Raw genomic sequence first — 27,709 nt, forward strand, 5'->3', positions numbered from 1 at the left:
AAAGACATGTTATATTAGTTTGTGCTATTACAGATAAACTGTATTAACTGGACTTTTTCTGAGGATGCACTTTTGTAATAGCTGAGCATTGTTATGGTGCAATTTCTGCTTCACAGCATGGTAAAATTATTAGGATAGAATCACAGAGTTGTACAGCACAGAAAAGGGCCCATCAACCCATCACATCCATGCAGACCTTCTTGCCAATCTCTGTATCTTTCTGTGCCTCACCAATTCAAGTGTCTGTCTAAATGCCTCTTAAATGTACTGATTGTTTCTGATTCCACTGGCAGTGAGTTTCAAATGTCAACCACTCTTGGTGTGTGTAAAAAAACTTTCCTGTCAAATCCCCCTTGAATCTCCTTCCTCTCACCTTAAATAGATGGCCGTCTCAAGCCATTTGAGAGTGACATCTTATGGTGTGTAATTCCTGTCTATTGTCAAACATAATATAAAAAATTGTTTGGGCGGGTGGAGGGTCCCTCTGGTGCCCTGGCACAATTTTCTTTGAAAAGCTGTTTGGAGTTCATTTCATTATTTGCACAGTTAGGACGTTGTTGCCTCGGACTGCCACTCTAGCTGGACGTATTCCTCAAGACGTGTTAAGCTCAACCAGTCAAACAACTTTTTTCACATCTTTTGTACTTTTAAAATACAGAGAATATTATTCTGAGGAAATGAAAACAAAACACATTTTTATGTAATGCTGCAATAGATTTTTAAATCCTGGAGAACTGGTAACTGTACTGAGGCATGTTCATTCCGTCGGCTTAAATTTCAACAGCAAAGCGGTAGTGTTAAATCTTTAATATAAAAGAAGATGCTGGAAATCCGAAATAAAAGAGGTTCTGGAAATACTCAAGTGGTCAGGCAGCAGCTGTGAAATTAGAAACAGAATTAGTTTCACCAGGTCAGTGATCATTCCACAGAAGGACAAGAGATAAATAGATTTTAAAGAGGTTTTCAATCTCTGCATGATGTAGGTCATTACTTTATACAACAGGAGCACAAGCTTGTCAGCAGGTTTATTGACAATGCAGGGGGTTGGCCCTCATAAGAACATAAGAAATTGGAGCAAGAGTAGGCCATCTGCCCCGTCAAGCCTGCTCCGCCATTCAATCAGAGCATGACTGATCTGGTCGTGGACTCAAGTCCACCTACCTGCCTTTTCCCCATAATCTTTAATTCCTCTACTATGCAAAAAAATCTATCTAACTGTGTCTTAAATATATTTAAATGAGGTAGCTGCTACTGCTTCCCTGGGCAGAAAATTCCACAGATTCGACAACTCTCTGTGAAAAGCAATTTCTTCTCATCTCTGTCCTAAATCTATTCCCCTGAATCTTAAGGCTATGTCCCCTAGTTCTAGTCTCACCTACCAGTGAAAACAACTTTCTTGCCTCTATCTTATCTATCCCTTTCATAATTTTATACGTTTCTATAAGATCCCCTGAATTGCAGCAAGTTTTGTCCCAGGTGAATCAATCTCTGCTCATAGGCTAACCCTCTCATCTCTGGAGTCAACCTGGTGAACTTCCTCTGCACTACCTCCAAAGCCAGCATATCTTTCTTCATGTAAGGAGACAAGAACTGCATGCAGTACTCAGGTGTGGCCTCACCAGTACACTGTACAGTTGCAGCATAACCTCCCTGCTCTTAAATTCAATCCCTCTCACAATGAAAGCCAACATTTCATTTGCTTCCTTGATAACCTGTTGCACCTGCAAACCAATCTTTTGTGATTCATGCACAAGCACTCTCATGTCCCTCTGCACAGTAGCATGCTGCAATCTTTCACCATTTAAATAATAATTTTATCTTCTATTTTCCCTTCCAAAGTAGATGACCTCGCATTTACCAACATTGTACTCCATCTGCCAGACCCTTGCCCACTCACTTAACCTATCTATATCTCTTTGCAGACTCTCTGCATCCTCTGCACAATTTGTCTTTCCACCCAGTGAACTTAGATACACAATACTCGGTCCCCTCTTCCAAATTGTTAATGTATATCATGAAAAGTTGCAGGCCCAGCACTGACCCCTGAAGAACTCCGCTCTCCACTGATTGCCAACCAGAGAAACACCCATTTATCCCAACTCTCTGCCTTCTATTGGTTAACCAATCTTCTATCCGTGCTAATACATTACCCCCAACTCCATGCATCCAGATCTTATGGATAAGTCTTTTATGCGGCACCTTATCGGACGCCTTCTGGAAATCCAAGGATACAACCTCCACCTGTTCCCCCCTATCCACTGCGCTCATTATGTCCTCCAATAAGTTTGTCAAACATGACCTGCCCTTCCTGAAACCATGCTATGTCTGCCTGATAGAACCACTTCTATCTAGATGTCTCACTATTTCTTCCTTAATGACAGCTTCAAGCATTTTCCCAAATACAGGCGTTAAGCTAACTGGCCTATAGTTACCTGCTTTTTGCCTAAATCCTTTTTTAAACAGTGAATTGACATTTGCTGTTTTCCAATCTGCCGGGACCCGTGCAGAGTCCAGAGAATTTTGGTAAATTATCACAAACGCGTTCAGTATAACTTCTACCATTTCTTTCAGTACTCTGGGATGAATCAGATCCAGAGGACTTGTCTACCTTTCGTAAGCAGAGCTCTGTGAGATCAGAAGGGGGACACGTTAGAGGGAGCAAGTGAGTGGAAAAATTGAGGCAGCCAACACCATGTCGACAATCTGTGATCAAAATGTTTAGAGAGGTTAAGAGGCCAGAGGGAAGGCTCAGGTGGTCTGAGAATTCTGAAGAGGTGAAACATGTCCATTTTGCAAGGGGAAGACATCTTCCAAAAAAGTGAGAGATGAGGTAGGAGCAAAGGAATTGCTTGATAAACCTTTACCCATCCATGGTGATAACATAAGAACATAAAGACATAAGAACTAAGAGCCAGAGGAGACCATTCAGCCCTTGGAGCCCACTCCACCAATCATCACGTCGATCTTCCACCTCAGTGCTATTTTCCAGCACTATCCCTGTTTCCCTTAATGGCCAGAAATCTATTTTGAACAAACATAACAGATGAGCCTCCACAGTCTCTGGGGTTCAGAATTCCAAAGGTTCACCACCCTCTGAAGAAATGTCTCCTCTTTTCAGTCTTAAATGGCCTACCCCTTATTTTCAAACTGAGATCTGGGTCCTAGACTCCTCAGTCAGGGGAATCATCTTCCCTGCATCTAGCCTATCAATCCCTTTAAGAAGGAATTCATTTCTCATCCTTCTAAATGCAAGAGAATAGAGTACTAGTCGACTCAATCTCTCCTCATACAGCAAACCCACCATCCCTGGAAAAAGTGCAGTGATTTTTTTTGCTGTGCTGCTTCTATGGCAAGTAGATACTTTCTCAGGAAGGAAACCAAAACTGTACACAATACACCATTTGTAGTGTTTTCAAGGCCCCATACATTTGCAATAATGCTCTGTGTTCAATACAGGACTAACAAATGATTTTCCTTCTTAATCACTTGATGCACCTGCATGGTGGCTTTCAGTAGCTTGTGTATATGCATACCTTGGTCCTTTTGAATATCAACACTACTCATTCTCATTATTTAACAAATACTCTGCTTTTCTGTGATGATCACCAAAGTGGATGTGCTCACAAGTTTCCACATTATATTGCATCTGTCGTGTCCTCATCCGCTCATTCAAATTGAAGCTTCTTTACATACTCCTCCATACTCAATCCCACCAAGTATTGCTAGCAAACTAGAAAAAGATATTTGCTCCTTGAGCCAAATGATTAATATAGTTTGTGAATAGTTTGGGCTCAAGCACCAATTTCTGCAGTACCCCATTAGTCACAACCTGCCAACCTGAAAAGGATCCTGAAAAGCTTTCTATCCAACTCGTGATCCATAACAGAATATTACTCCAATTCCATGTGTTCTAACCTTGTTAACTAACCTCCAGTGCAGAACCTTATTGAACATGTTCCAAAAATCCAAATATACCACATCCCTTGTTTGTTCTGTTATCTATTCTACAAGTCATATCCTCAAAAAACTCCAACCTATTAGTCAAACATGATTTTCTCTTCATAAATCCATGCTGAATCTGCTCAATCTTATTATTCTTTTCAAAGTGTTCTGTTATTACATCCTTCATTATAGATTCCAGCATTTTCCCTACCAGTAACAACGCAGGAACAAAGTATTTGGCCTAATGGTTATTGACTATGTTTATTCTTCACACAAACCTCCTCCACCCTTTTCTTCTAATGTAGGTTAGTAGAATCACATAATCATTTCAACACCAGAGGCCAGTCAACCCATTAAATGTGTGCTGGCTCTCTATTGAGCAATCTAGTCAATCTCACCCTGCTACCTTTTTCCTGTTGCTCTGCAATTTATTTTCCCTCAGACCCTTTCCATTTTGATTGCCCCAGATGATTATTCCTTTCTCCCTCAAGTGCTTACCCAACATCCCTTTGTCTAAACTACTCCATGAGTTGAGAATTCCACATTCCAAATAAAGAGATTTCTCCTGAGCAAAAGAAAACAACACGCTGGAGGAACTCAGTGGGTCAGGCATCTATGGACAGTTTCGGATCGAGACCTTTCATCTGGACACATGAAGGATCGCAACTTGAAAAGTTGACCGTCCATTTCCCTCCATAGATGCTGCCTGACCTGTTGAGTTCCTCCAAAATCTTATTTTGCTCCAGATTCCAGCGTCTTTTGTGTCTTCAGATTTCTTCTGAGTTTGTTAATGGATTTAATAGTGATTATCACATATCATACTCATTGGGCTTAGTCCATCAGACTATGGAAACTTATTCTCCATGTCTACCCTGGTCTTAAAGATCTGTTACATTACCGCTCAGTCTTTTTTCCTCATGAAACAAGTTTCAGTCTGTTCAGTTCATTTAACATGGTGTCTGTTTGGGGTACTTCACTTCATGAAGAATGCAGAGGCCAAGACAAGGGCAATGTAAAGATTCATAAAGGCTAATATGATACTACTTTTCAGGGTACATTAGAAAAAGTGAGACTCCTTTCATTATGACAGAAACAGACAAAAGATAAAGGAGCTTTGAGAAGGTTAATAAAGAGAAAAAATATTTCCACCGGTCAGTACATCTGTAACAAGAGTGCATAAAACTATAATTGTGCAATTATCATGAAATGATTGAAGGGAGAGATGTCAGAAACTGTAATGAAAACTAAAACCATTACAGATTTTTAAAAAGAAGTAGGTATATATTTCCAATGAAATATTTAAATAGTACAGAGAAAGGAGATTAAGTAAGTAGCTCTTTCACAGAAAAATCCTGTATGTGCATTAAAAATTTTATGCTTCAACAGGGGAAGTTTCCTGGTCCTTTTGCAACCATGCACTCTGATCTGCCTAATTTTCCAAGGGCTCCATTGCACCAAGAAATCTGTCTTTATAATTTAAACATGTACCAAGCTCTTCCCAGATTGTTTGAATGGGAGAGGGGAGAGAGCAGAACCAATCTGGATCCATGCTACAGTTACCCATTTCAAACAGCATTATTCATTAACTAAAATTTAACCGAATAGAAATTACATTACCAAATTCAACAAGGTGTGAAATTCTCTCTAATTTAATGCAGTTAAACCATTATTGATTGCAGCATGTATTCATTCACCAAAATTTATCAATAGCATATGTAACGGGATGCAAAATGCTGTGATTAATCCCTTTAACTGCTAAACTGCCAAACTTGTCATTGTCTATTTTAAGGATGAAATTGTGTTTAAAAAAATTAAAGGTGCCATTGTTGTTATTTATATTTTTCTGAAGACAACTTACTATACTTCATTATACACAATCCTGTCATAAAATGAAATATAATAAGTTGTCCAGAAAAATGAAATAGTAGTATAGAATATGGATTAATATTATTTGGCAATGTAATTGCATTACTGCTAAATTCCTAAAGCAGAATGCTTGTACAGCCCATAGCAAACCAAGGCCTGGAATTTCTCCCATCTCTGTGTCTAGAGAGAAGTGTAAAGTGGGTACAAACTGAAAACATGGATTAAGGGACCACTGACAAAAATGGAAGATGCTGGAAAAATCCGCAAGTCAGGCAAAGTGGAAAGAGATTAATGTTTCAAGTCAAACACTCTTCATCAGAACCTGTTTTCCTTTTTATTTCAGATTTCCACCATCCGCAATTTTTTGATACTCACTTACTGAATTTTGGGCCTCATTAGGTTACATGGATATCCACAATAGAGTCAACTTCCAATCATTATACTCTTCACCTGAGCAAATTTTTGTCCACAGAACTATCCTTATTCTCAACATTCAAATGTAATCTCCAAATGGGGTTGTTCAGGGGTCTCTCAACATTGCATTCAGAATTTCAGACACTTTCTGTGGGCTCCTGAAATGCTTGGATTACCATTCAGGGAACATTTGAGGCCTTCAACCTCACTGTTTTAGAAAGGTATTTTGTTAGTGATTTATGAAATAAACCAGAAAGATTGATTATTTTAACGCCAAGTCTCTGCTTATGGGACCATGGAATGATACAGCACAAAAAGAGGTCACTGTTACACTTAACCAAAGTTCTATTTTCTTTGCACCATTCTAGTGAACCTCTTTTACACCCTCTGAAAGGTCAAACACCCTTCCTAACGCAGGATGCTCAAAACTGGACACAAATGTATAACTGAGAACTACACCTTCTTTGATTTTGTTCCTATTCCTGGACTTTGCAAATAAGTTCTCCTGTTGAAGGAATGAAAACAGAAAATGCTGGAAACATGGAGTATCTATGGGAGGAGAAGCAGTTACAGAGTCATAGAGTCATACAGCATGGAAGCAGGCTCTTCAACCCAACTGGTCCATGTCGACCAAGATTTTCACATCAGCTAGTCTCATTTGCTGGTGCTTGGCCCATAAACTTTCCTATCCACATACCTGTCCAAATGCCTTTGAAATGTTGTGAATGTACCGCCTTCAATCACTGGCAGCTCATTCCATATACGATCCACCCTCTAGATGAAAAGGTTGCCCTTCAGGTTCCTCAGTTAACATTACAAGTCTAGGACTTTGCATAGTGTGGTGGCTTATACTTTAGCTTACCTAAACTCTCAAATGGCTGGTTCAGGTGAATGTAAAAACCCAAGAGCCGGTCGTTTCCTGAGCATCCAGGTGAACGTTTAGCTATGGACCAAAACCACCCTGAAAGATTCCTTATTCTTTCATTTTATTGCTGCTTATAAGAAGTTAATGGTTACAAATTGGCCTTCATTTGCAGTTGGAAAGCTGCAGTAATTAAAGGTGCAGAATCCCATGATCATTCCTGCACACTGCTGCCTCATAAATGCATTTGGTGGCATTCTCTGCAACAAAACTCTGCAGCATAAGGGGTGGGTGCCAGCGATATGCTGCCAGTGATATGCACACTGCTGGCAATGTTAGAGCAAGGTGAAAACTAAGACACACCACAGATGCTGCATTCTTGCATTAATGCCAATATGTTGCTCTATAGTTTTCTGAGACTTGCACTTACCTTTTTTTATTATTTTAACTGCCATGAAATTATTTGCACCGTCCTAAGTCTACGAAATTTATCAAAGACAGTTCTTTCCACTTTGCATCTTATCAGTTAAATTGAAAACTTAGCTTTGAGAGAACAAAAGACAAAATAGCTGAGACCATATTGCCTTATAGCACAGCCTTTTTGATGCATCAGCATGCACTGGGAGTATGCTGATAAATTCAGCTATTAAACTTAAATTCATACATTGAGCTATTCTGTACTTTGCTTTGGGGCCTCTGTGTATCCTCACACAGAAAAATGAAACACATAACAATATTTTTTTTGCCTTTATTAGATTACAGTAATAAAATCTAACCTCTGCCAAACACAGAATGGTATATAAAATTAAAAATAAAACAGATGAAGTGAAACTAAAGGTAAATGTCACAATAATCAAGAAAGCTTTAACCAGATTTAAAATTAAATTAGAAGTATCAATTTTATTAGGTAATGCTTTTACCATACTATTTCTACTCTACCCTCTCTTGGTGGTGGAAGAGAATTGCAATGTGAATTTGCAGCCTCAAAATCACTGACCACAACAATGAACACAACAATGGACACACAGACATTTATATTTGGTTAGAAAGGAATAAGTGACAAAAACAAATTCTTATTCTAGCGAATTTAACTGATGATGAGAATCGATGTTTTCAGAAATATATTTCTCCTGATTATAGTCCAGTGCCCAATTTATTTTTTACCATTAAAGACCAATTTTTAAATGTTCAGAAAGCAAATAGGATTCTGGGGCAGATGGAGCAGAAGAGCGGACAGTGAAGAGGGAGAGGATAGTTATTCAGGAAGAGAGGCTAATTATCATCAGGCAAAATAAAGATCAAGAACATGATTTTGTTAAATGGAAATCCTGGACCATTTGTGTGATGTGCAAATGACCAGTCATCAGTTTTAATGAAGTGTCGCTGACACAAGACATTGACAGGTTTTTCTTTCCACAGATGCTGCTTGACTGCCTGAGTTCTTCCAGCATTTCTATTTTTGAGTTATATTGAGGTGTTTGTTCCTACCCTATTCTTCACATGAACTGGCACATGAGGCTTTCTTCACACAGCTGTGGAAGTAATCCTTGCAGCCTAACGACATGAACATTCAATTCTCCCACTTTAGGTAATCCCCACCCTCCTTCCCCTAACCACCCCCCAACCATGCTTCTTCTCTTCTCCCCTTTCCTAGCCTATCTCTCTTTTCTTATACCCTTTTTCTTCCTTCCCTCCTTACCTTTGACCCATCCCCCGGGGGATCTGCTCTCCCTTCCTCCCCCACACCTGCCCATCACTATCTCTTACCTGCATCTACCTATCACCACCTTGTGCACAACCCACCTCCCCTCTTCTGTCCACCTATCACTGCTCTGCTTTTCCCTCCTATATATTGGGCTTCCCCTTTTCCTATCTTCAGCCCTGAAGAAGGGTCCTGACCTGAAATGTTGACTGCCTGCTTTTCTCCATGGATGCTGCCTGGCCTGCTGAGTTCCTCCAGCATCATATTGTTTTTCATGTGGAAGTAATGGGCTGGATTTTCCAGTCAGTAGCAAAGGGATGGGTGCTCACCACCAATATTAAAAAAAAGCTGCGGCGTGGAGTTTCTCTTCCAGGCTTAATGAACTGTAGGACATCTCAGGAGAGCTTTCAGATACAGTGAAGTATCATGCATGCTTGGCAACCAATCAAATTAAAGAATTCTCTCAGTCTGCAAACAATAATTTTCTGAGTTATTATTTTTTAAAAAACCATTTTACAGGAAGTGAAATGAAAATTAAACTGTAGACAATAAAGATTATAATATCAAAAACAAACTTTAAAAATATAAATTTATGTTCTGTTTTAAAAATCACATGCCTAGCAGTTCACCTGCATCTCTGAGGACATTAATCTATGAACGTGTTGCATTACCAGTGACTGTTTCGGTCATGAGCCTTCCATGAGGAAATTCATCAGCACCTGAGGCCTATTCTGCTGGCTGCTCCTAGGTAGTGAGTTAATGTGTGCATAGTAACTGAATCATGTGATTGTGTTCTTCAATGGCCATGTGAAGTTATTGCAGTCAAATGCCAAACTTAACCAGTGGACAATCATGGACAATATGTGGCATAGTCTCTGTCTTGCCATCACTATTCTCTGGTTGTCATTAAGACTTCGGCAATGGAGAATGGCCATTTGCAGACCTTAACCCATCCAGAACCTATTCAGGGATGCCCACTGAGTCACTAGTGAAGTGGCCTTATACAAGGAAAGGGCTTTCCTCTGTGCATTCTCTGAATATAGACCTTGCAATGGGAAACTGGTAAGCCTGGGTCTAGGGCTGTGTCTGAGAGAAATGGAACGGTGGTTTGGGGCAAGGGTTGGCTTCTGATGACTGGCAGTAGGTTTGGGGTTGGGGTGAACATAACAGTCAATATTCAGGAGGGAAATCATCAATTCAGTTCCCGGACAGATTTGGATTAGTGAGTTGGGTCAGCTCAGAAGGGCCTTGGAGTCTTGTCAAAGAGGCCCACTTAAGAGTTGTTCTCAGCACTAGGCTAAGACTTGCTCATGGAAGCCCCTTTAAATCACAATGCTACAGAGCAAGCATACTATGTTAACTGGGTAGGTTTGTGAGTGCACCATGACAGATGCCATTGTTCCAAAGAAATATTTTACTCAGAATTATGTCAGAATAGATTACCTCTGCATCTGACTTGGAAAATGGCTTATCCTCCCATATGTGATTCATGTTACAAAGTAACCAGTCGAATTTCCAGTAAGTTTGATCCTGAAACCACCGATGTCGCACCTCATTCCTGGAAACATTGATTTTCCCACATGTAGCAAAAGGAAATGAGAAAGGAAATTTTTTGCCTCAAATTTTGAAGCAAAGAAATTTTCATGTTACTCTGAAGGAATGCAAGTCCACACATGCTAATTGGATTTGAGACTGGACAAATGTTCAGCAGTAATTTAATACATCATTAATTTTTTTTATTACTTTTCATTCATCTGTGAAGTGAGAAACTAGCGTTAGCATTTCTGTTCAATGACCTTTGAAGAATACTGATAAAATGGGCATCGTCCTGAAGTGTTAATTCTATTTCTCTCTTCACAGAAGCTGCCTGAGCTGCTAAGTATCTCCAGCATTTTCAATGGTTCTTGCAGAAGGAATAGTCAGCAAGTCCACATCAGATCACTCATTCCCTATTGATTGCACCTTCAAAAACTGCACCAGCTCATTCTGTTGAGGAGCAAGGTATCACAAACAACAACTTCTGGATTTCTATGTTGCACTGTACAAACTCCAGAACTGACTGTCAGTAATGCAGAGTAATGACAGTTTGGGCTGATATTGCTGCTGGGATTACATCCACATATCTGAACTATTAATTCACTGTTGAGTGAGTTACTTTATTTAAGTGTGTTGCTTTACATCAATTTAGAAATAGAGGGCTGTGAATCCTGCAACACATTTAGCATCACCACAATGTACTATAACTGATGTGTTTTATAATTAATTTAGGACTTCAGAGTATGGTCTGTTACATTTAGTATATGTGCTTAGTTTTTCCCATATACAATTCACTTTCCAGCTGTTTAATTTAAACTCTTTCCAATATGCAGAGTGAAATATTTATCAGCTTATAACTGTCACATAAGAGATCAAGCAAAGTAACATGAATGTAACATTACAAGACTATTTATTTATCTAGTATTTAAATTAATGAATATAAATTGGTGATATAGGTAATATAAAATTATGATCAATCCAATCATTTTTCTGAAGATCATTATTTTTGCATAAGTAATTAAAGTAATAGTCCACCAAAAACTGCATCTATGCTGAGGTTATTGGCACCTATTTTGCCTGCACCTACAATTCAGCCCTTGCTCTTCATTCAACTTGTGTAAACGTGATTAGCTGCTTTAAATGTCATTCACTCATTCGTTTCATAATATATTCAGCTATATCTCAGCCTGATCCACCTTCATTTAGATTTACTGCCTCTGATCCCTTGCCTTCTGCTCTTATAGTGATTGAAAACCCTGCTCCACTTTTATGGTTTGGGATACAGTGGCACACAAGTCATATCATTAACACGGCAAAGGAGCCTACTGATTTTTCACTTGCTCTTCTTAAAGAGACATGTTCATCTTGAAAGGTATGTTATTTTGGTTAAGAACCTTTATTGTGGCATCCAAAAAAATTTATTTTGAAATACAAGTCACACAAAATTGCATCTTACCAAACATATATAGATTTCAAGGGAGGAATTTCAATGTCTGCTGCGCTGGGAGTGGTGTAGCTCAGCAACAAGTGAGAGGCTCATCTTTTATTGCAGCACACATAATGGAGTAGCTTTAACTGAGCCCCTCCAAAAATGTATTTGTTCCAGGATCAATCACGAAGGGTAGCCATGACAATGAAGTTTACATTCCCCTACTCTGCCACACCACGACATTCACCCCAAAAAACCCCAGCTACGTTATAAAACAAACTGTTTACAGATGGACAAACCAAAGTTAATGTTTAATTTTGATGACCTTCATTACACTCTCCTGATAAAATACTATCAGCCTGAAATGTTGATTCTCTCTCCACACATGCTGTCTGATCTACTAAGTATTTTAAGTATTTTTTGGTTTTATGTAATATTTTCAATGGTTCTTCCTGCAGGTACAAGTACGTAAAATGTTGAAGTTCACACACGTTTACCAGCACAAATACTAACTATACTTCACAAAATGCTGGAGGAACTCAGCAGATCAGGCAGCATCTATGGAGGGAAATAAACAGTCAACTTTTTGGGTCGAGACCCTTCATCAGGACTGGAAAGGAAGAGGGCAGAAGCCAGAATGAAAAGGTAGGTGGAGGGGGAGGAGCACAGGCTGGCAGGTGACAGGTGAATCCAGGTGAGGGGGAAGGTAGGTCGGTGGGGGAGGGGGGATGAAAGGGAATGATGTAAGAAGCTGAGAGCTTTAGGTTAAGAGGTAAAGGGCTGAAGAAGGAGGAATCCGGTAGGAGAGGGCAGTGAACCACGGAATAAAGGGAAGGAGGTGGGGAATGAGAGGGAGGTGATGGGTAGGTCATGAGGGTGGGAGAGGGGAAAGAGAAGCGGGGAGGAGGCCACACGAATGAGGGAAAACAAAGGGGGGAAGGGGGGGGGGAAAGGGGTTACCGGAAGTTAGAGAAATCGCTGTTGATGGCATCAGGTTAGAGACGCCCAAGATGGAATACGAAGTGTTAGTGGAATCAAAGTGGCTGGCCAGCGGGAGATCCTGGCTGTTGTGGCAGACAGAGCGAAGGTGCTGGACGAATTGGTCACCCAATCTGCGTCGGGTCTCACTGATGTAGAGGAGGCCGCACCGGGAGCACCGGATGCAATAAGTGACACCCTCATATTCACAGGTGAAGCACTGCCTCACCTGGAAGGACTGTTTAGGGCCTCCCCCCATTCCCCCCTTTGTTTTCCCTCATCCCAGTGGCCCCCTCACCTGTTCTCTTTCCCCTCCCCCACCCTCACAACCTGCCCATCACCTCCCTCTCATTCCCCACCTCCTTCCCTTTATTCCATGGTCTACTGCCCTCTCCTACCGGATTCCTCCTTCTTCGGCCCTTTACCTCTTAACCTAAAGCTCTCAGCTTCTTACATCATTCCCTTTCATCTCCCCTCCCCCACCCACCTACCTTCCCCCCTCACCTGGACTCACCTATCAGCTACCAGCTTGTGCTCTTCCCTCTCCCCCTACCTTTTTATTCTGGTTTCTGCCCTCTTCCTTTCCAGTCCTGATGAAGGGTCTTTGCCCGAAACTTCGATTTTTCATTTCCCTCCATTGATGTTGCCTGACCTGCTGAGTTCCTCCAGCATTTGTTCTCCAGATTCCAACATCTGCAGAATCTCTTATGTCTACTAACTGTACTTCATATGAATTTAAGGAGCAGAAACAGGAGGAGGACTTTCAGTCCCTTGCACCTATGTAGTCATTTGAAAAGATCATGGCTGATCTTTTACCTCAGTGCCACTTTCCTCCACAAATTCCATATTTCTTGATTCTTTAATATCCAAACGCTTATCAATCTATTTCTTGAATATATTCAGCAACTGAGCCTCTGGAGACCTTTTGGGTAGAGAATCGTAGAGATTCATTCCCCCTTGGATGAAGAAATGTCTTCTCATCTCAGCCTGGAATGGCTAACCCCTTATTTTATAAGTGTGACCTCTGGCTCCAGGGAGCATAACCAGGGGAAACATCACCCCTGTACCTACCTTGTCAAGATCCATAAAAATGTTATATGTTTCAATGAGATCATCTCTCGTTCTTTTAAAATCTGAATAGTATTGACTCATTCTTAATTTTTCTCAGACAATACCTTCATCCCTAGAATCAATCTGGTGAACCTTCATTGCATTCCCTATGTTCCAAGTGTATCCTTCCTTAGATAGGGAGTTTGGACAAGTATATACTGTATTCCATGTTCAATCTTACCAGGGCCTCATACAATTTCAGCATATGCTTGTACAGACAGCAGTTTTTTGTCTCATACTTTCACAGTGATTTCAAATTGAACTGCATGGAATAATATGGACAAGCTTTGGATCAGGTGAGGAGGTAAATGTCTTGGACCTCTTAAGTGATTTCAGTGATTGTCCTGCTCTCACATTATAGTCATTTACGTGCGACAAAATAAAATGATGTCTGCCCACATTCCCCAAGGAATGACCTCACAGTGCTGTTCCATTCTATATACGCATTAAGCTGTCAAACACATAGGCAGTAAGCTTGTCTGTCATTAATATCAGGATACTTTTCCTTTTATAAAATACAAAACATCTCAACCATAGTAATCAACTGGCCAAGAAGCAATAAATGGTAGGTTTTCAATAAGACTTGTAAAGCTTCGTTGGTGTTTCTCAATTAACCTTAATGCAGACTGTTGTAGTGTGCAGATCCTATTGGCAGCAGTTTCTTCAGTTCTCAGATTCGTAAATAAATAGATGTTCTTAATCCTTCCTTGTGGCAATTATTTTCTTTTAAATCGATGCACAATGGATGACACTGCCTGCTTCCCAGAAATTATGAAGTTCCAGTTTATTAAAATATTTTGCTGGCATAGGATATCATTGTGGTGATAGCTGCTTGCTGTTATAGGTATTGTTATCGTTATTGGTTTTGGCCTTCATGAAAGTGATATAAAGCTGATAGACATTCACGTGCATGTGTGCATGTGTGCATGTGAGCATGTGTGTGTGAGCAGGCATGTGTGAGTGTTTGTACATGTGTGTGTGCCCATGTGTGTGTGCCCGTGTGTGTGTGTGCCTGTGTGTGTGTGCCTGTCACCATAGTGCCATACTTATTCATAGTCTAATGTCAAGAACTCTGTAGTTTTTACTTCACACATGACTAATGTGACATTGCTAAATTATGTATGAAATTTGCATTCAAACTGCTACTGAATAATTTTATTTTCTACTAAGGAGAACAAAAAAGATGAATAAAAGAATAAAATATGATAGCTAAATTTTTGGGTATTTCCCTATCACAGAAAATAGATGAATAAGCTGAAGAACTTTATCAGAGAAAAAGTGGTTTGTTTTATCATGCATGAGAACTTCTGTGAAAAAGGACTTCATTTAACTTTATTTATCCCATAGTTTCTGCCGGAGAGAAGCCTTAATCAAAAGATGGTACAAGTTCAATTTAAATTTAACCTCAGATATCTCAGTCAGAGTGTTATGCAATTAATGCATTTTATAATCATAATCTGAAGCATCTACCTTTACAAGAGTCACATTTTTTTTCAGTTTTCAATATAAGTCTGTAGAGTTTTCTTTTAAAATTCAAGCAAAAGACATATGTGAAAAGGATTGTAGTCAAGGCCAGACTGAGAGCAATGCAAGTACAAAGAAGCAAGGCATCTATAGTCATATACTGCTGGAACAATTTTCAGGGTAGGATTGTTAAGCCTTATTCAGATAAAATCTTACCTTGGTGTGAAGGCCTGGCAGTATAAGGTGAGGAACAAAATGTATTTTTTATTTTAATTTTGTTTCAGCTTAGTCTATATTAATTAGCAACAGTACAAAACAAACTATATGAGTATAATAGAAATTCTGGATGAATCACGTTATGAAGAAATGCTCTTAAACTTAGAATTCCCATTTAGAACTGTTAACAAAATGCATCTTAAAACATGAATGAAAATTCCCTTTTGCAATAGTGGCAGGCAAATACACTAACGTGTTTCTGTGAAATTGTACTGTCCAGTATTTTAATGAGGACCACTTGTTTAAAGTGAATTACCACCTTAATACTGAGCCAAAGAAAATGTATGTGTTTGCATGTTTCTTTAACCACAATGATTTCACACCATAAATGATTAACATTCGATATTGAAATCTTAACTGGAATGTAGTGCAAGACAATGTTGTAATTCTTAAAGGAGGCATTTGGTGCAAGGGTAATGTACCAAGAGTTGTAAAGTTAGAAGTACTTAACCTGAGGTATGTGGTGGTCAATTCATGCATTTTGTAAATTAATTTGTTGTCCTTAAGCTCTCATTTTCATCCACCTCAAAACAGCAAACAAGCTATCATGGTTCAGGGACTAGGAGATCAACTTCTTCACAATAAACTCATTAACTAATGTACAGCTCTACACCAGCTCCAAGACTACCATAGAAATTTTTTTTTAAATATCACATTGTTTCCTTTCTAATGATTTTCAACACTTTTTCTCCCTTCCTTTGTTGAACATACTGACACATTCCACAGACACCAGCTTTCCCTTAATTATTTTCTCTCTCAGCAATCCCCTAGAATCAAGGATGACTTGCTTTCACTCCAGTTCTATGGATTCTGAGGTAGCTGATGAAGCCAAGATTCACATATGTCAGTGGGGATGTTACACTTTTTCAAGAATGCTTTATGAACATCCACAAATAATTTCCTACATCTACCTGGCATCCTCTTGCCACACTGGAGCTTGGAATAGAAACTAGTCTATATTGCATTCAACTATGCAGAGAATCACAAGCAGGTCTGACTGTACTCTTGTCCCACAGCAACACATTTCTCAGCAGAGCTCATTAGATAGTAATGAGGAATGGGAAGCATTTGTATTTATTATTTTACAAATAGAAAATGCTCGAGACACTCAGCAGGTTAGGTAGCATCAGTGGACCGAGTAATGTTTCAGTTGATGACTTCTCATCAGAACTCAATCAGCTATTTTTCTTTAGCTGTGTTTTGTTTCCTACTCAAGTTCAGAAACACTTACTGTAGTTCTTAATGCAGAACATACCAAGAAGTGAAATTTTAGTGGTTGTGGACCTTTCTGACACTTTAGGCATTATATTTATGGACAAACATCAAGTACATTCAAGCTATTTCATTTTTTTATAATCCCATTTATATGATTTACTGGTGTGTCTCCATATGCCCCCAGTTGTAGAAACACAGCAGTGCTTTAGCAAAAACCTACATCTTTCACACTCTCCCTACCAAAAGCTGTTGATGCTACATTCAGTGACAATTTCAAACTTGAGGCTGATAACTTTTTGTTGGCAAGTGTATTAAGACAAGATTTTCACTGTATCTCAGTACAAGTGACAATAAACCAATACCAATACCAAGAGCTCCTCAACCAGGACAGGTAGGTGGAGTTAAGATATAGATCCAGCCATGATTTAATTGAATAGTGGAAATGGATCAAAGGGGTAAATAGCTATTTTTTTACTGATGTTCCTAAAATCTGAGATTGAAGGAAAAAAAGCCATACAATCAGTTTGCAAACAACATAACCGCATCGAGACCAATATTACAGAACAGAGGCCCTGCAATATGATCCCATAGCCTAATGCCACTTCCTCATTTCTTTAAAATGGATGAATCCGGATATGCATTAATGAGTTTGTGATTGGGATTATTTTGGCAAAAATTTAAGTAAAATAATTAACAGCTACTTATCCATACTCACAATTTTCTGCTTTTTCAAGAATTAGCCTCAATTCAAATCTGTGCACCTCTTTTCAAAATCATCTTCAAGCTTCCAATGATAAGGGTTTGACTCAAGGCCAAACTGAATGTCAATACTGAGAGAAAGAGCCAAAGCCTATGCAGTCATGTACTGCTGAAGTAATTTAGTGTGTAGGGTTATTAAACTTTATTCAGATAAATGCTTCAGTTTAATGGAAGATAAATTTGATTTGAACAGATTTTTTTCAAGCAACTGCACAAAATATCGAAGGCCCCACACTCCAGAGACACATTGGTGCCAGTCCAAAGGGCAATGTTAAGCTCAAGACAGCCAAATAAGAGCAGTTTTGATAAATAATGCATGCATTATTTCACTAAGAGGAAACCAAAGTAGGGGACTTATTTGAGAATTTGGTATTGGCTTGGAGCAAAGACCATGATTGTTCCCATGTGAAAAGTGCATTGATCAATAATAATAAACTGCATGCAGCTGAATAATTCATAGAGTTTTTCTGTACACTCAAAAGAAATGGTTTTTAAAAACAAGAGAAGCAGCCAGAAACACAATCTGCTGAAGTCATTAAAATGGACATCTACGTAAATTTCTAATATTTCAAAATACATAATTATACTTCAGCTTTACTCTTTTTAAATACGTTGAACTTATACCTGGAAAGAAGATTATTTGGAACATATATCCATATTTGTAGGGCTCACGGTAGTGTGGCGGTTAGTGTAACGCTATTACAGCGCCGGAGACCCGGGTTCAATTCTGACCACTGTCTGTAAGGAGTTTGTACGTTCTCCCCACATCTGCATGGGTTTCCTCCGGGTGCTCTGGTTTCCTCCCACATTCCAAAGACGTACGGGTTAGGAATTTGAGGGCATGCTATGTTGGCGCCAGAAGCATGGCGACACTTGTGGGCTGCCCCCAGAACACTCTACGCAAAAGATGCATTTTACTGTGTGTTTAAATGTACATATAAGACATACATGTACATATAAAGATATCTTATTTTATATAAATATGTGCGTGTGTGTATATACTGTATATTAGAGCGTTAACAGCGCAACCATACAACCTCAAAGTAATTTAGGTGGCTTAAAATTAGACTTCCAATTTTTATTTAAAAATATAAGTAATTTTTTCCCAACTTTAAACAATATATTTCCATTGTTCTCTTCACGGCAGTTTAAATATCAGAATGCAAAGCAAAGTAGAATATTTAGAACATAGAACATAGAAAACCTACAGCACAATTCAGGGCCTTCAGCCCACAAAGCTGTGCTGAGCATGTCTCTACCCCAGAAATTACTAGGCTTACCTATAGCCCTCTATTTTTCTCAGCTCCATGTACCTATCCAAAAGTTTCTTAAAAGACCCTATTGTTTCCGCTTCCACCACCGTTGCTGGCAGCCCATTCCACACACTCACCACTCTCTGAGTAAAAAACTTACCCCTGACATCTCCTCTATACCTACTCTCCTGCACCTCAAACCTGTGTCGTCTTGTGGCAACCATTTCAGCCCTGGGGAAAAGCTTCTGACTATCTACCTGATCAGTGCCTCTCATCATCTTATAAACCTCTATCAGGTCCCCCCTGATAACTTAGTCCCTGATAACTTTGTTTTGAACCCTGAATGGTTGTCAGATAGGGCAAAGTGTTCAGAAAGCTGGAGGGAATGCAGAGAGCTGATGCATTAGCCAAATATAAAACCTGCTAGTCCTGATTAAATAGATATCAGTAATATGGAAGGAGTGGGTTAAACTGTGAGAGAGGGGGATGTCACCCAGATTAAAATGTTTGCTCTGTAGGTTCTGCAAGTATACAGCAAAACCAATTGGGTTCAGGGACTGAAGAACCACCAGCAAGTTGTGCACAGTTTGTGGAGGCATATGAGTGCACCATTGGTATTGGTACTGGTTTATTATTGTCACTTGTACCAAGGTACAGTGAAAGACTTGTCCTGCATACTATTTGCACAGATTAATTCATTACACAATGCAGGTACATTGAGTTAGTACAGAGTGCATTGAGATAGTACAGGTAAAAAAAACTATAACAGAGTACAGAGTAAAGTGTCACAGCTACAGGGAAGTGCATTGCAGGTAGACAATAAGGTGCAAGGTCACAACAAGGTAGATTGTGAGGTCAAGAGTCCATCTCAACGTTGGGTGCCTACTGCCGGACATCAAGATTTAAACTACCTCACCTGATGAACCTGGTTAAACTATCTATTCCCCCAATGTACTATTGTAGTATTGTTAAATATGTGCCACTCTTTATGATTATATTCTGATTCTATACTTTGAACTTCTAAAGTGCTCTCCATACTGTTTCACCTGATACTTACAAACATCCCTTTATGCCTTGGAATCATAGACTCATAGACTCAATACAGCTCATTGAAAGGCCTCACAGTCCAGTAAATCCCTGCCGGTTCTTTGTCAGGCCTATTTTCCCTCTCCTTCCCCTGGAAATCATTTCCCCTCATTCCCATCCAATTCCCTTTTGATAGTTTGAACATTGATTTGAGATTGATATACTCTTGTTAATCCAAGCTATCAAGGGATATTAGGGACAGGAGGACATATCAATTTAGCACGTGGTTCAATATGATCTCATTGAAGGACTGAACTTTCACAAGGTCAGGAATTCCCATCGCATTGCGCAACAGGTTGTATTTCCTGAAGCAGCAACAAGAGATAGTGAGTAAATTCAACACTTCTGAGAGAATAGGGGAGATGGGGCATGAGCCAGAAAGATACGCATTGAAGAGTCTTAACATGAAACAGAGAGAGAGAGAGAAGACTGAAGAGGAAGGTGAAGAGTGACAAGAAGAAGGGGGGTGAGTGTTAGGGTGCAGTGAGGATGCTGGGGCAAGAGAACAGTACCGGCATGAATTCAGGCATCAGTGGTAGAGTTGCCCATTTGGTATAATAAATTAAAGTTCCAAACATGGCCTTAATAGTTACAACTGACTGAATTATCAAGCCTCATTTCTGGGTAAATAGTAAAATAATGTCCTTGTTGTGATTGACTAAACTGAGCCACACGGAAGATGTAACTGGGTGATGTAAAAGTTTTTATTAAACACAGCAGATCATCTGGAGAGAATCTAGCTCTCCTCACACAATGTTTTATACTTTATGAACACAAAGATAGTAATAAATTGTTAACTACAGTTTCAATGGCTATAATCACCTACTTAACTTTAACATTTTGATGTAGACAGGTAACTGTGCAGAATTATATATTAACAATGGGAGCACATCCTAACTAGAAGAACCTCTTTGAATATTCAAAGACTAGTAGCTGGTCCAAGAGCTTCTAAGCACAAACTCCAGACACCCATAATATACTTCCTTTGTCACTGCGTTGAGGGACGGCGCCATGAATATACAACTAGCCAGAATATTAAGTGACAAAACAGACCTGCCCTGAACTGTGCATTAACTGGCAGGGATGTGCCTTTAATGATGCATTAATACAGGAGATGGCTACTTAATGCCTTCCCTGATTGAAAACTCACTGAAGTTTTCAATGAGCACCAATTAACCAATTCATCTATTGTCTTCTCTTGCATAGTTTCAATGGGAATGTCCCACATCCAATGATAGGTTTTGATGACCCCAAAGCATCAGTTAAAGTTAAATTGTGGACAGGTTTTGTTTCCTGAAGACTAGTTCTATAGTCTCTCATGTCCTCATTTTAATTAATATCTGCTATCCATAATTTCGTAACTCCAGAATAATCCCTAACAGTCTTCAGTAATTTTGACTCAGAGCCAAGTGTGCTGCCAACTGTTCTAAAGCTGATGTCAGGAAGAACATTCACAAGTTCAAGTTCAGTTCCAGAGCCATGAGCACAACAATGCAGCTGACATTACAGTGCAGGGCTGAGGGAGGAGTGCACTGCTGAAAGTGTGACCATTCTGATCCACTGTTATACCAGGACCCAACCTTCTCTCTCATTTGGACATAAAACATAGCTGGACACCATTTCAAAGAATAGCAGGAGAGATACTCGCCATCCATTGCCCAACATTACATCCAACACCCAACGTTAGATCCATCACCCAAAATTAAATCCTTTGTCCAATCTTATCCAAACAGATTATCTGGTTATCACTTTGCAGTTTGTGGAAGCTTGTTGTGTGCATGTTGGCTGCTAGATCTCACACGTTACAACAACAATTACATTCCAGAAGTGCTTTATTGGCTGTGAAGTGTTTTGAGATATTCTGAAAGGAAAATGCATGGTGCTATTTCAATGTATGATGCTATGGAAATACAAGACACTCTTTCTTGATACCATTAGGCACATTAATTCACGCAAGTGCACTTTGTTCAAGCCTAAGTAAGGGCATGTGGTGGAGAAAATTTAACATTGTAATTCAATTGACTTCCATTTTTTATATTGGGATGAGGATTATGTTCAGTGCATTTGATTATTGTAAACCAGCACAGCAGCAGACTCTTGTACATAACGTATCTTCATAAATGCTAAATTAAAGTGCTAGGCAGCTGTCACCAATACTGCTTTTGTAAAGATTTTAGATGATTGTTGGAAGCCAGGAAGTTTAGTTTCATGTAATTGATGAAAAAATAAAAGAGATTATACTGTGAAGAAGCTAATAGGATCAGCATTTTTTTAGCATTTAGCATTTTATATTGTTCATGCAATGGTGAGAACTAAAAAAAAAGATTCCTTATTTCTCCAGTGAGTCTCTTGCTATCATACATTACATAAGGTATTTGAAGAAAATGGCTTGAAGGAAATGCTGTGGGTGGCTGGTTTTGGGCTGTACTTTGGGAGTTCATTGGTAGGTGGGGGGGGGGGCAATTGTCCATTCAGTGAATCACAAGTTGCTGCTGCTTGTCTATAGGGAAATCTGAGCTATAACCTTTCTCAAAAGAACAGGAAAAGAACAAAGTTGGGAGGAGATTGATCCTGCAGCTGCTTACGCTCGGTCTCTAGCTACAGCTTATGGAGAGCTGTGGCAGAAGCCCAGAACTACATTGGCTTACTATCTTCCTGTAGGCACCGTAATGTGCCAAAAAAGACCTATGGAGGGAAGGAATGAGAGATCTCATGAACATCTTATGGGAATCTTATTGCACTCTTGAAAATGATTGAAATCGTGCTCTGTTAAAACAGATGGAGCTTATTGAACACAGGCCAAAAGAGCAGTAGGAGAATGTAGCACTTTGTTCAATGCTAATCATTCCTGATATGCTAAAAGGTACATTGCTGTCTGCAGAACTCATTCCAAATGGCTTCAACTTCACAGAGAAGTGCACAGTGACATTAAAACTACAGTTTTGCTAATGACCTTTCACTGTGAATCAAGAAATTAGAATAGCTTAAAACATGAAATACTAGATAACCTAATGTTGTATGGTAAAAGATGGAACAAATGATAAGAGGAAGAAAATGCAAGTTGCTTCAATGTCTGCTACAATGAGCACTGAATTCAACATTCAACTTGGTGAATTTGAGTGGAGTTTGAAAGATATTCCAGGTGCTTCAAATGTCTGATACAAGAGCACCAATGTACCATTTCAATCCGTACCAATGCTGCATTAAATATCAAAACTTTCTCAGATCAAAGGCAGAGGTTACTTCTTGATATAGAGAAGGCACAAAAAACAACATGATTGGTAAGAGTTAACTGAAAGAGAATGCTTGCAAATTGGCATTCTCCATTATTGTTAAAGTGTAACAGGCTAACTGATGAGTGGACTTTCCAGGAACCTTTACATTAAATCATTATTCTTCATTGTGGGAGAAACATATTGATCTAATGGATTATCTATGGGTTCCTTTTTTCAAAAAAGTATATGCTTACTTAACCTTTGAAAACCATATGATTGATCAACTGACTTCAAATTAATGGCAGTTCATGAATTTTCACATTTCTGATAGGTGCTTTTACTGTCTGGTCACTGCAGGCTGAAGAAGCAGTCCTGAAGATTGATGGAGGGCCATGCTATTCAAACAGCAGGCGTTGCTGAGACAGAAGCTCTTTTTGCTGGGCAGCCTTGCTGTTGGAAGTCTCTTATACATAGTTGCCAGAGTTGGGAGCTTGGATAGGTTAGTATATTTGTTCTCTTTTTCACATTCAAGGGACAAAATTTGTGTTGTATACTGTATTGCCTGTATGCTGTTGTGCATTTAATAAGTTCGTTGAATGTACTTTTCCAGCTTTATATCTACTTGACATAGCAGTCAAATGTGGTTTCATGCCAACAATTTCAGGATTTGGAAAGCCCTCCAGGGAAGACAAAATGCTTCCCCAGTCTGATGGATGAAAAATTTGAGTGCAAGTCAATCTGATCCTTTCAGAGCAGAAATGTCAGATGCTTACAACAATGCCAAGCTTGACAGGCAGGGAAGGGACAGGAGAAAGGAACCTGAAAAAAATACACATCTCTTAAATTGAGTAGTTTTATGGGAAATATCTCCAAGAATATTGAATAAGACAAAGCTCTGCACAGTTTTGCTATAAAATTCAGAATTAAATTTGCAGATTTAGGTGATACAGCAACTGCACTGTCAATATGCTAGAGAAGTTCAGCAGAAATTAATGAAATAATTCCACTGTAAGCATATAAAAAATAATAATTTTTTACAAATTCTCTCCAAAATTCATGAGTCATTTTGTGAGGCCATCTTTAACATAATTGTTTCTTTGGTCATTCAGGTGTTTCAGTTATACAGAAAACTGTTGTCTCATGTAAAGACTCCAAAGTAATCTATGATGAAACCTAAACAAATTGCATTCCCCTTTGTTGCTACATTTTCTTCCTGTAGGGGCATAAATTACCTAACTAGTCTAGAGAATTTAAGTAAAGGATACAAATCGTTGTTTAGAGGGCCCTTATGCACCACTTGTTGAAAGAACTAAAACATTATAGTTTATCATCGAAGATCATAGGTGAGCTGTCCAGTGAGTATTAACTTTTTTAGGTGAAGTCAGATTATATCCAGATAGCAACATCATTAGTACTATTACCATTCTAATATTATTCTCAATGAGACCTTATCAGGCATGCAAGGAAGGAAAGTTAGTGAGAGAGGAGGGTGGTGCAGTTGCATAAGGGAGTACCAATGAGTGCCTTGAAAGAACCTTCAAAGGATACCACGTAAGGCACAGTGGGCAACTAGGTGTATCTAAAAAGTAGTCAGGCCTGGTACAGAAGCAAAAGCAGACGCATAACAAAGGGCTGGACAGGTATTTATGAGGGCAGTGTACCAGAGAGAGGTAGAAAGACAGGAGCGAGATCCAGAACAACCATAAAAATATGCACCAAATTGGATCCAAAATGAAATGTTGCATTGGCCTGGATATGTAGAAATTACTAAGAAGCATATATCCTAGGAATGAATAGGGAATGGAGGGGTGGGGGGGTGGTGGTGGTCATGGCCACAGTTATTCAGAAGCCCTGAGGTGGGATAAAATTGATGTGAATGGAGCAGCATTTGCACAAAGTAGGGATGGAAATAGTGCTGTCAAATTTCAGAGATCAGTATGGTGGGTGAGTGCAATCCAAAAACAGCTTGAAGGATAAAGTGTCAAAAAGCAAAGTGCTGGAGGCATCTTTGTGAGAATTGGTAGAGAAAATGTGCGGAATCTGTAGCAGGGCAGAAAGAAGAAAACAAAAGCAAGAACTCAAGCTCACCCTTGGGATCAAAAGCAGCAGAGAATTTTGGAATCCAAGCAGCAAACATTGTTTGGCTGCAGTTGAAGAACTGGTCAAACCAGTGAAATAAAATAAGAAATAACAGGAAAAGGACAAAGACAAGATAGGGAATTTTCAAATCAGTTTGTATAAAATTAACAGAATTTGGAAATAAATGATGCAAAATGGAAAAAAAGCCACATTGCTTTTTAAGCCTCCTCCACCCATCAGGCCACTCATGCATAGAAATACACATTTTTTTCTTAATTTATACGTATCATTCAAATCCTCAGTCGGATCTAGAATATTTTTTAATTGTTCTCTCTGGCTGACCACACCCTCACCATCACCATTGATTCACATACAAAATCCCCAGTCAAGACTTTTAACTTGATCATCTTGAAATAAGAAGAAACAAAAAGGGAGATGTGGTTTTACCACTGCTGTCATTTTACGCGGGAAAGGGAGAACAGTCGATTTTGGCTTGATTGATCAGCAATGCTGAGCCTGACAGATAAGCCTACTGCAGCATTGACATGAGGTGTGTGTCAGACTATATCATTTCACAGACAACTTGACACCAAATGAGTTCAGATTGTCACTTACTCTCTGACTTCCAATTACTTCAGATGTGACCAGCAGCAATTTGCATTTCTAATTAATTATGTTTTCTAAATTTAGGAGTGGATTGTGGGTAACTGTCTATTATAACGTAACATCAGTTGAAATATTTTTTGTGTATTTTTACAGAATTTGTCGTTTTGTTGTTTTTAAAAAGCAGCAATTAACCTGAGAGAATCCATATTTAGACTGACCCTGTGCTGTTTTCAAGGGACAAACAAATTCAATGGGATTTCATTGAACATTCATACCAAGTTGTGCGAAGTCAGTAGCTTCCGAATGAACATATTTACTTTAATTATGGAGTACAGATGTTCTTTCCGAGGGAAAGTCATGATAATGGATTTCTCAGAGCAGTATTCGTGCATATATAACTGACTAGTCACTATAGCAAAGAGAATTTAGTGCAAGAAATGTTAATCAATAGTAGAAGAAGGGAACAGTTAGATCTTGAAAAGGAAATTGATATATTTCGCTGACTGCTCGCACTGTTACCAGCAATAAATAGAAAGTTGTAATTTATGATTAAAATCAATAAATCTTTAATGAAATCCATTTCTGTAATTGTTCTGTTAGGCAGACATACTCAATAATTTAAACAGAAATTTAATGTAGTTATGTCAGCTGTGTGTCATAAACTGACACCACGTTAAGATGATTTAAAACTAATTTCTTTCATTATTAGTTATATGATGAAAAAGGCTTGCTATTTTTCTGTTCCTCATATAAAAAAGCTTTTCATGCTTCTGATCTCACAGGTTGAATCAGTTTTGCACTTGTGAAACACTATGGGCACTGGTTTTGAATATTATATAGATCCTATAAGTCATGTCCAGATCATAAACCTTTACAGCAGAACATTCAATTCAAGACTTTCTGGACTTGGGAATTTGTTGCTTTCTGGGAGCTACAATTTCATGGAATAAGACTGAGGTCCTGTTCCAGAAGGAATGACATAAATTACCTCAGGCTTTATTCATCACCAGTGGGTGAACTACCTGGATTGACCCTTGTGCGTGTGGAGGAATGTAAAAAAACAGATTAGATTCAAAGATTTTACTGACTTATTTGGTCTTAGCTGGATGGGTGAAGGAATATTACTATTAATCACAATGAAGGATAAAAAAAATTGGCAGATCCCGATTGCAGTCTAGTGATCACCACTGGAAAGTAAAGTGAATGATTTGATGTATCAGAGTGTTGACAACAAGCAGCAGAGGCACAGACTAATTAATTGTGACTTTCTGGGAAGCGGAGAGTAAATTGAGTAGATGTGACTTGTTTCAATTCTGTTCATTGCATAGGAATTGTTGGATACTCTGTTGGAATAAGAAATGGAGTTGCTTGAAGGAGAAACTGGACAAGCAACAAAATTAATGAGCCAAAGTGGACCTGGGAATTAAAAAGAACAGTAGCCAAAGCTGACTGTAGCAGTAAAAAGAACTGCTTCAGAACCATAGTGGCAGGGGATAGACAGACTTGAAGTGCAAAGCATAAAAGATGCAAACTGGCTCAGGACTGAGCACAACATAATAAATATTCCAAATGATATGTCCTTCCAAATGCATGCAAGGAAAGACACACACATGTATCCTGGCTGAATACAAAATACCCTAGTAAAATCAAATACTTTTTTAAATCAAAGGGATGTGAATATTATATGGCTAAATGGATTTAAAATCCAGTATATAAATCCCAAAAGATGGCAAGTAGTTAGTCCAACATTGACAAAGACTGGAGAGGAGATTCAACAACCATTATCATCTGGTTGAATGTCAACAATGTACTCATTCAAAATGGATCTCAGAACATATTCTGACAAATCCATTAATCCTGCCACATTAAAGAATCTATATAAGTGCTCATGACAATGCCATCATACTTCCACTCCAA

The 27,709-nt window shown here is 38.9% G+C and overlaps 1 protein-coding gene across 8 annotated transcripts in view; it reads left to right on the forward strand.

Moving 5' to 3' along the window:
• The window catches only part of LOC127575420 (heparan sulfate glucosamine 3-O-sulfotransferase 5), a 214,180-nt gene that overhangs the window by 173,368 nt on the left and 13,103 nt on the right, over window positions 1-27,709 (forward strand). For 2 of the 8 annotated variants that reach the window (XM_052025273.1, XM_052025276.1), the window contains one exon: window positions 23,465-23,606. In XM_052025273.1, the coding sequence (XP_051881233.1) occupies window positions 23,500-23,606 (107 nt within the window). In that variant the 5' untranslated portion in view covers window positions 23,465-23,499. Of the gene's footprint in view, window positions 1-10,670; window positions 10,788-11,566; window positions 11,695-12,209; window positions 12,397-23,438; window positions 23,607-27,709 lie in introns of those variants that run through there. The other 6 variants (XM_052025271.1, XM_052025272.1, XM_052025274.1 and 3 more) reach the window with 6 other exon arrangements.

The sequence above is a fragment of the Pristis pectinata genome, chromosome 10 (assembly GCF_009764475.1).
Source record: "Pristis pectinata isolate sPriPec2 chromosome 10, sPriPec2.1.pri, whole genome shotgun sequence".
Lineage (NCBI taxonomy): Eukaryota > Metazoa > Chordata > Chondrichthyes > Rhinopristiformes > Pristidae > Pristis > Pristis pectinata.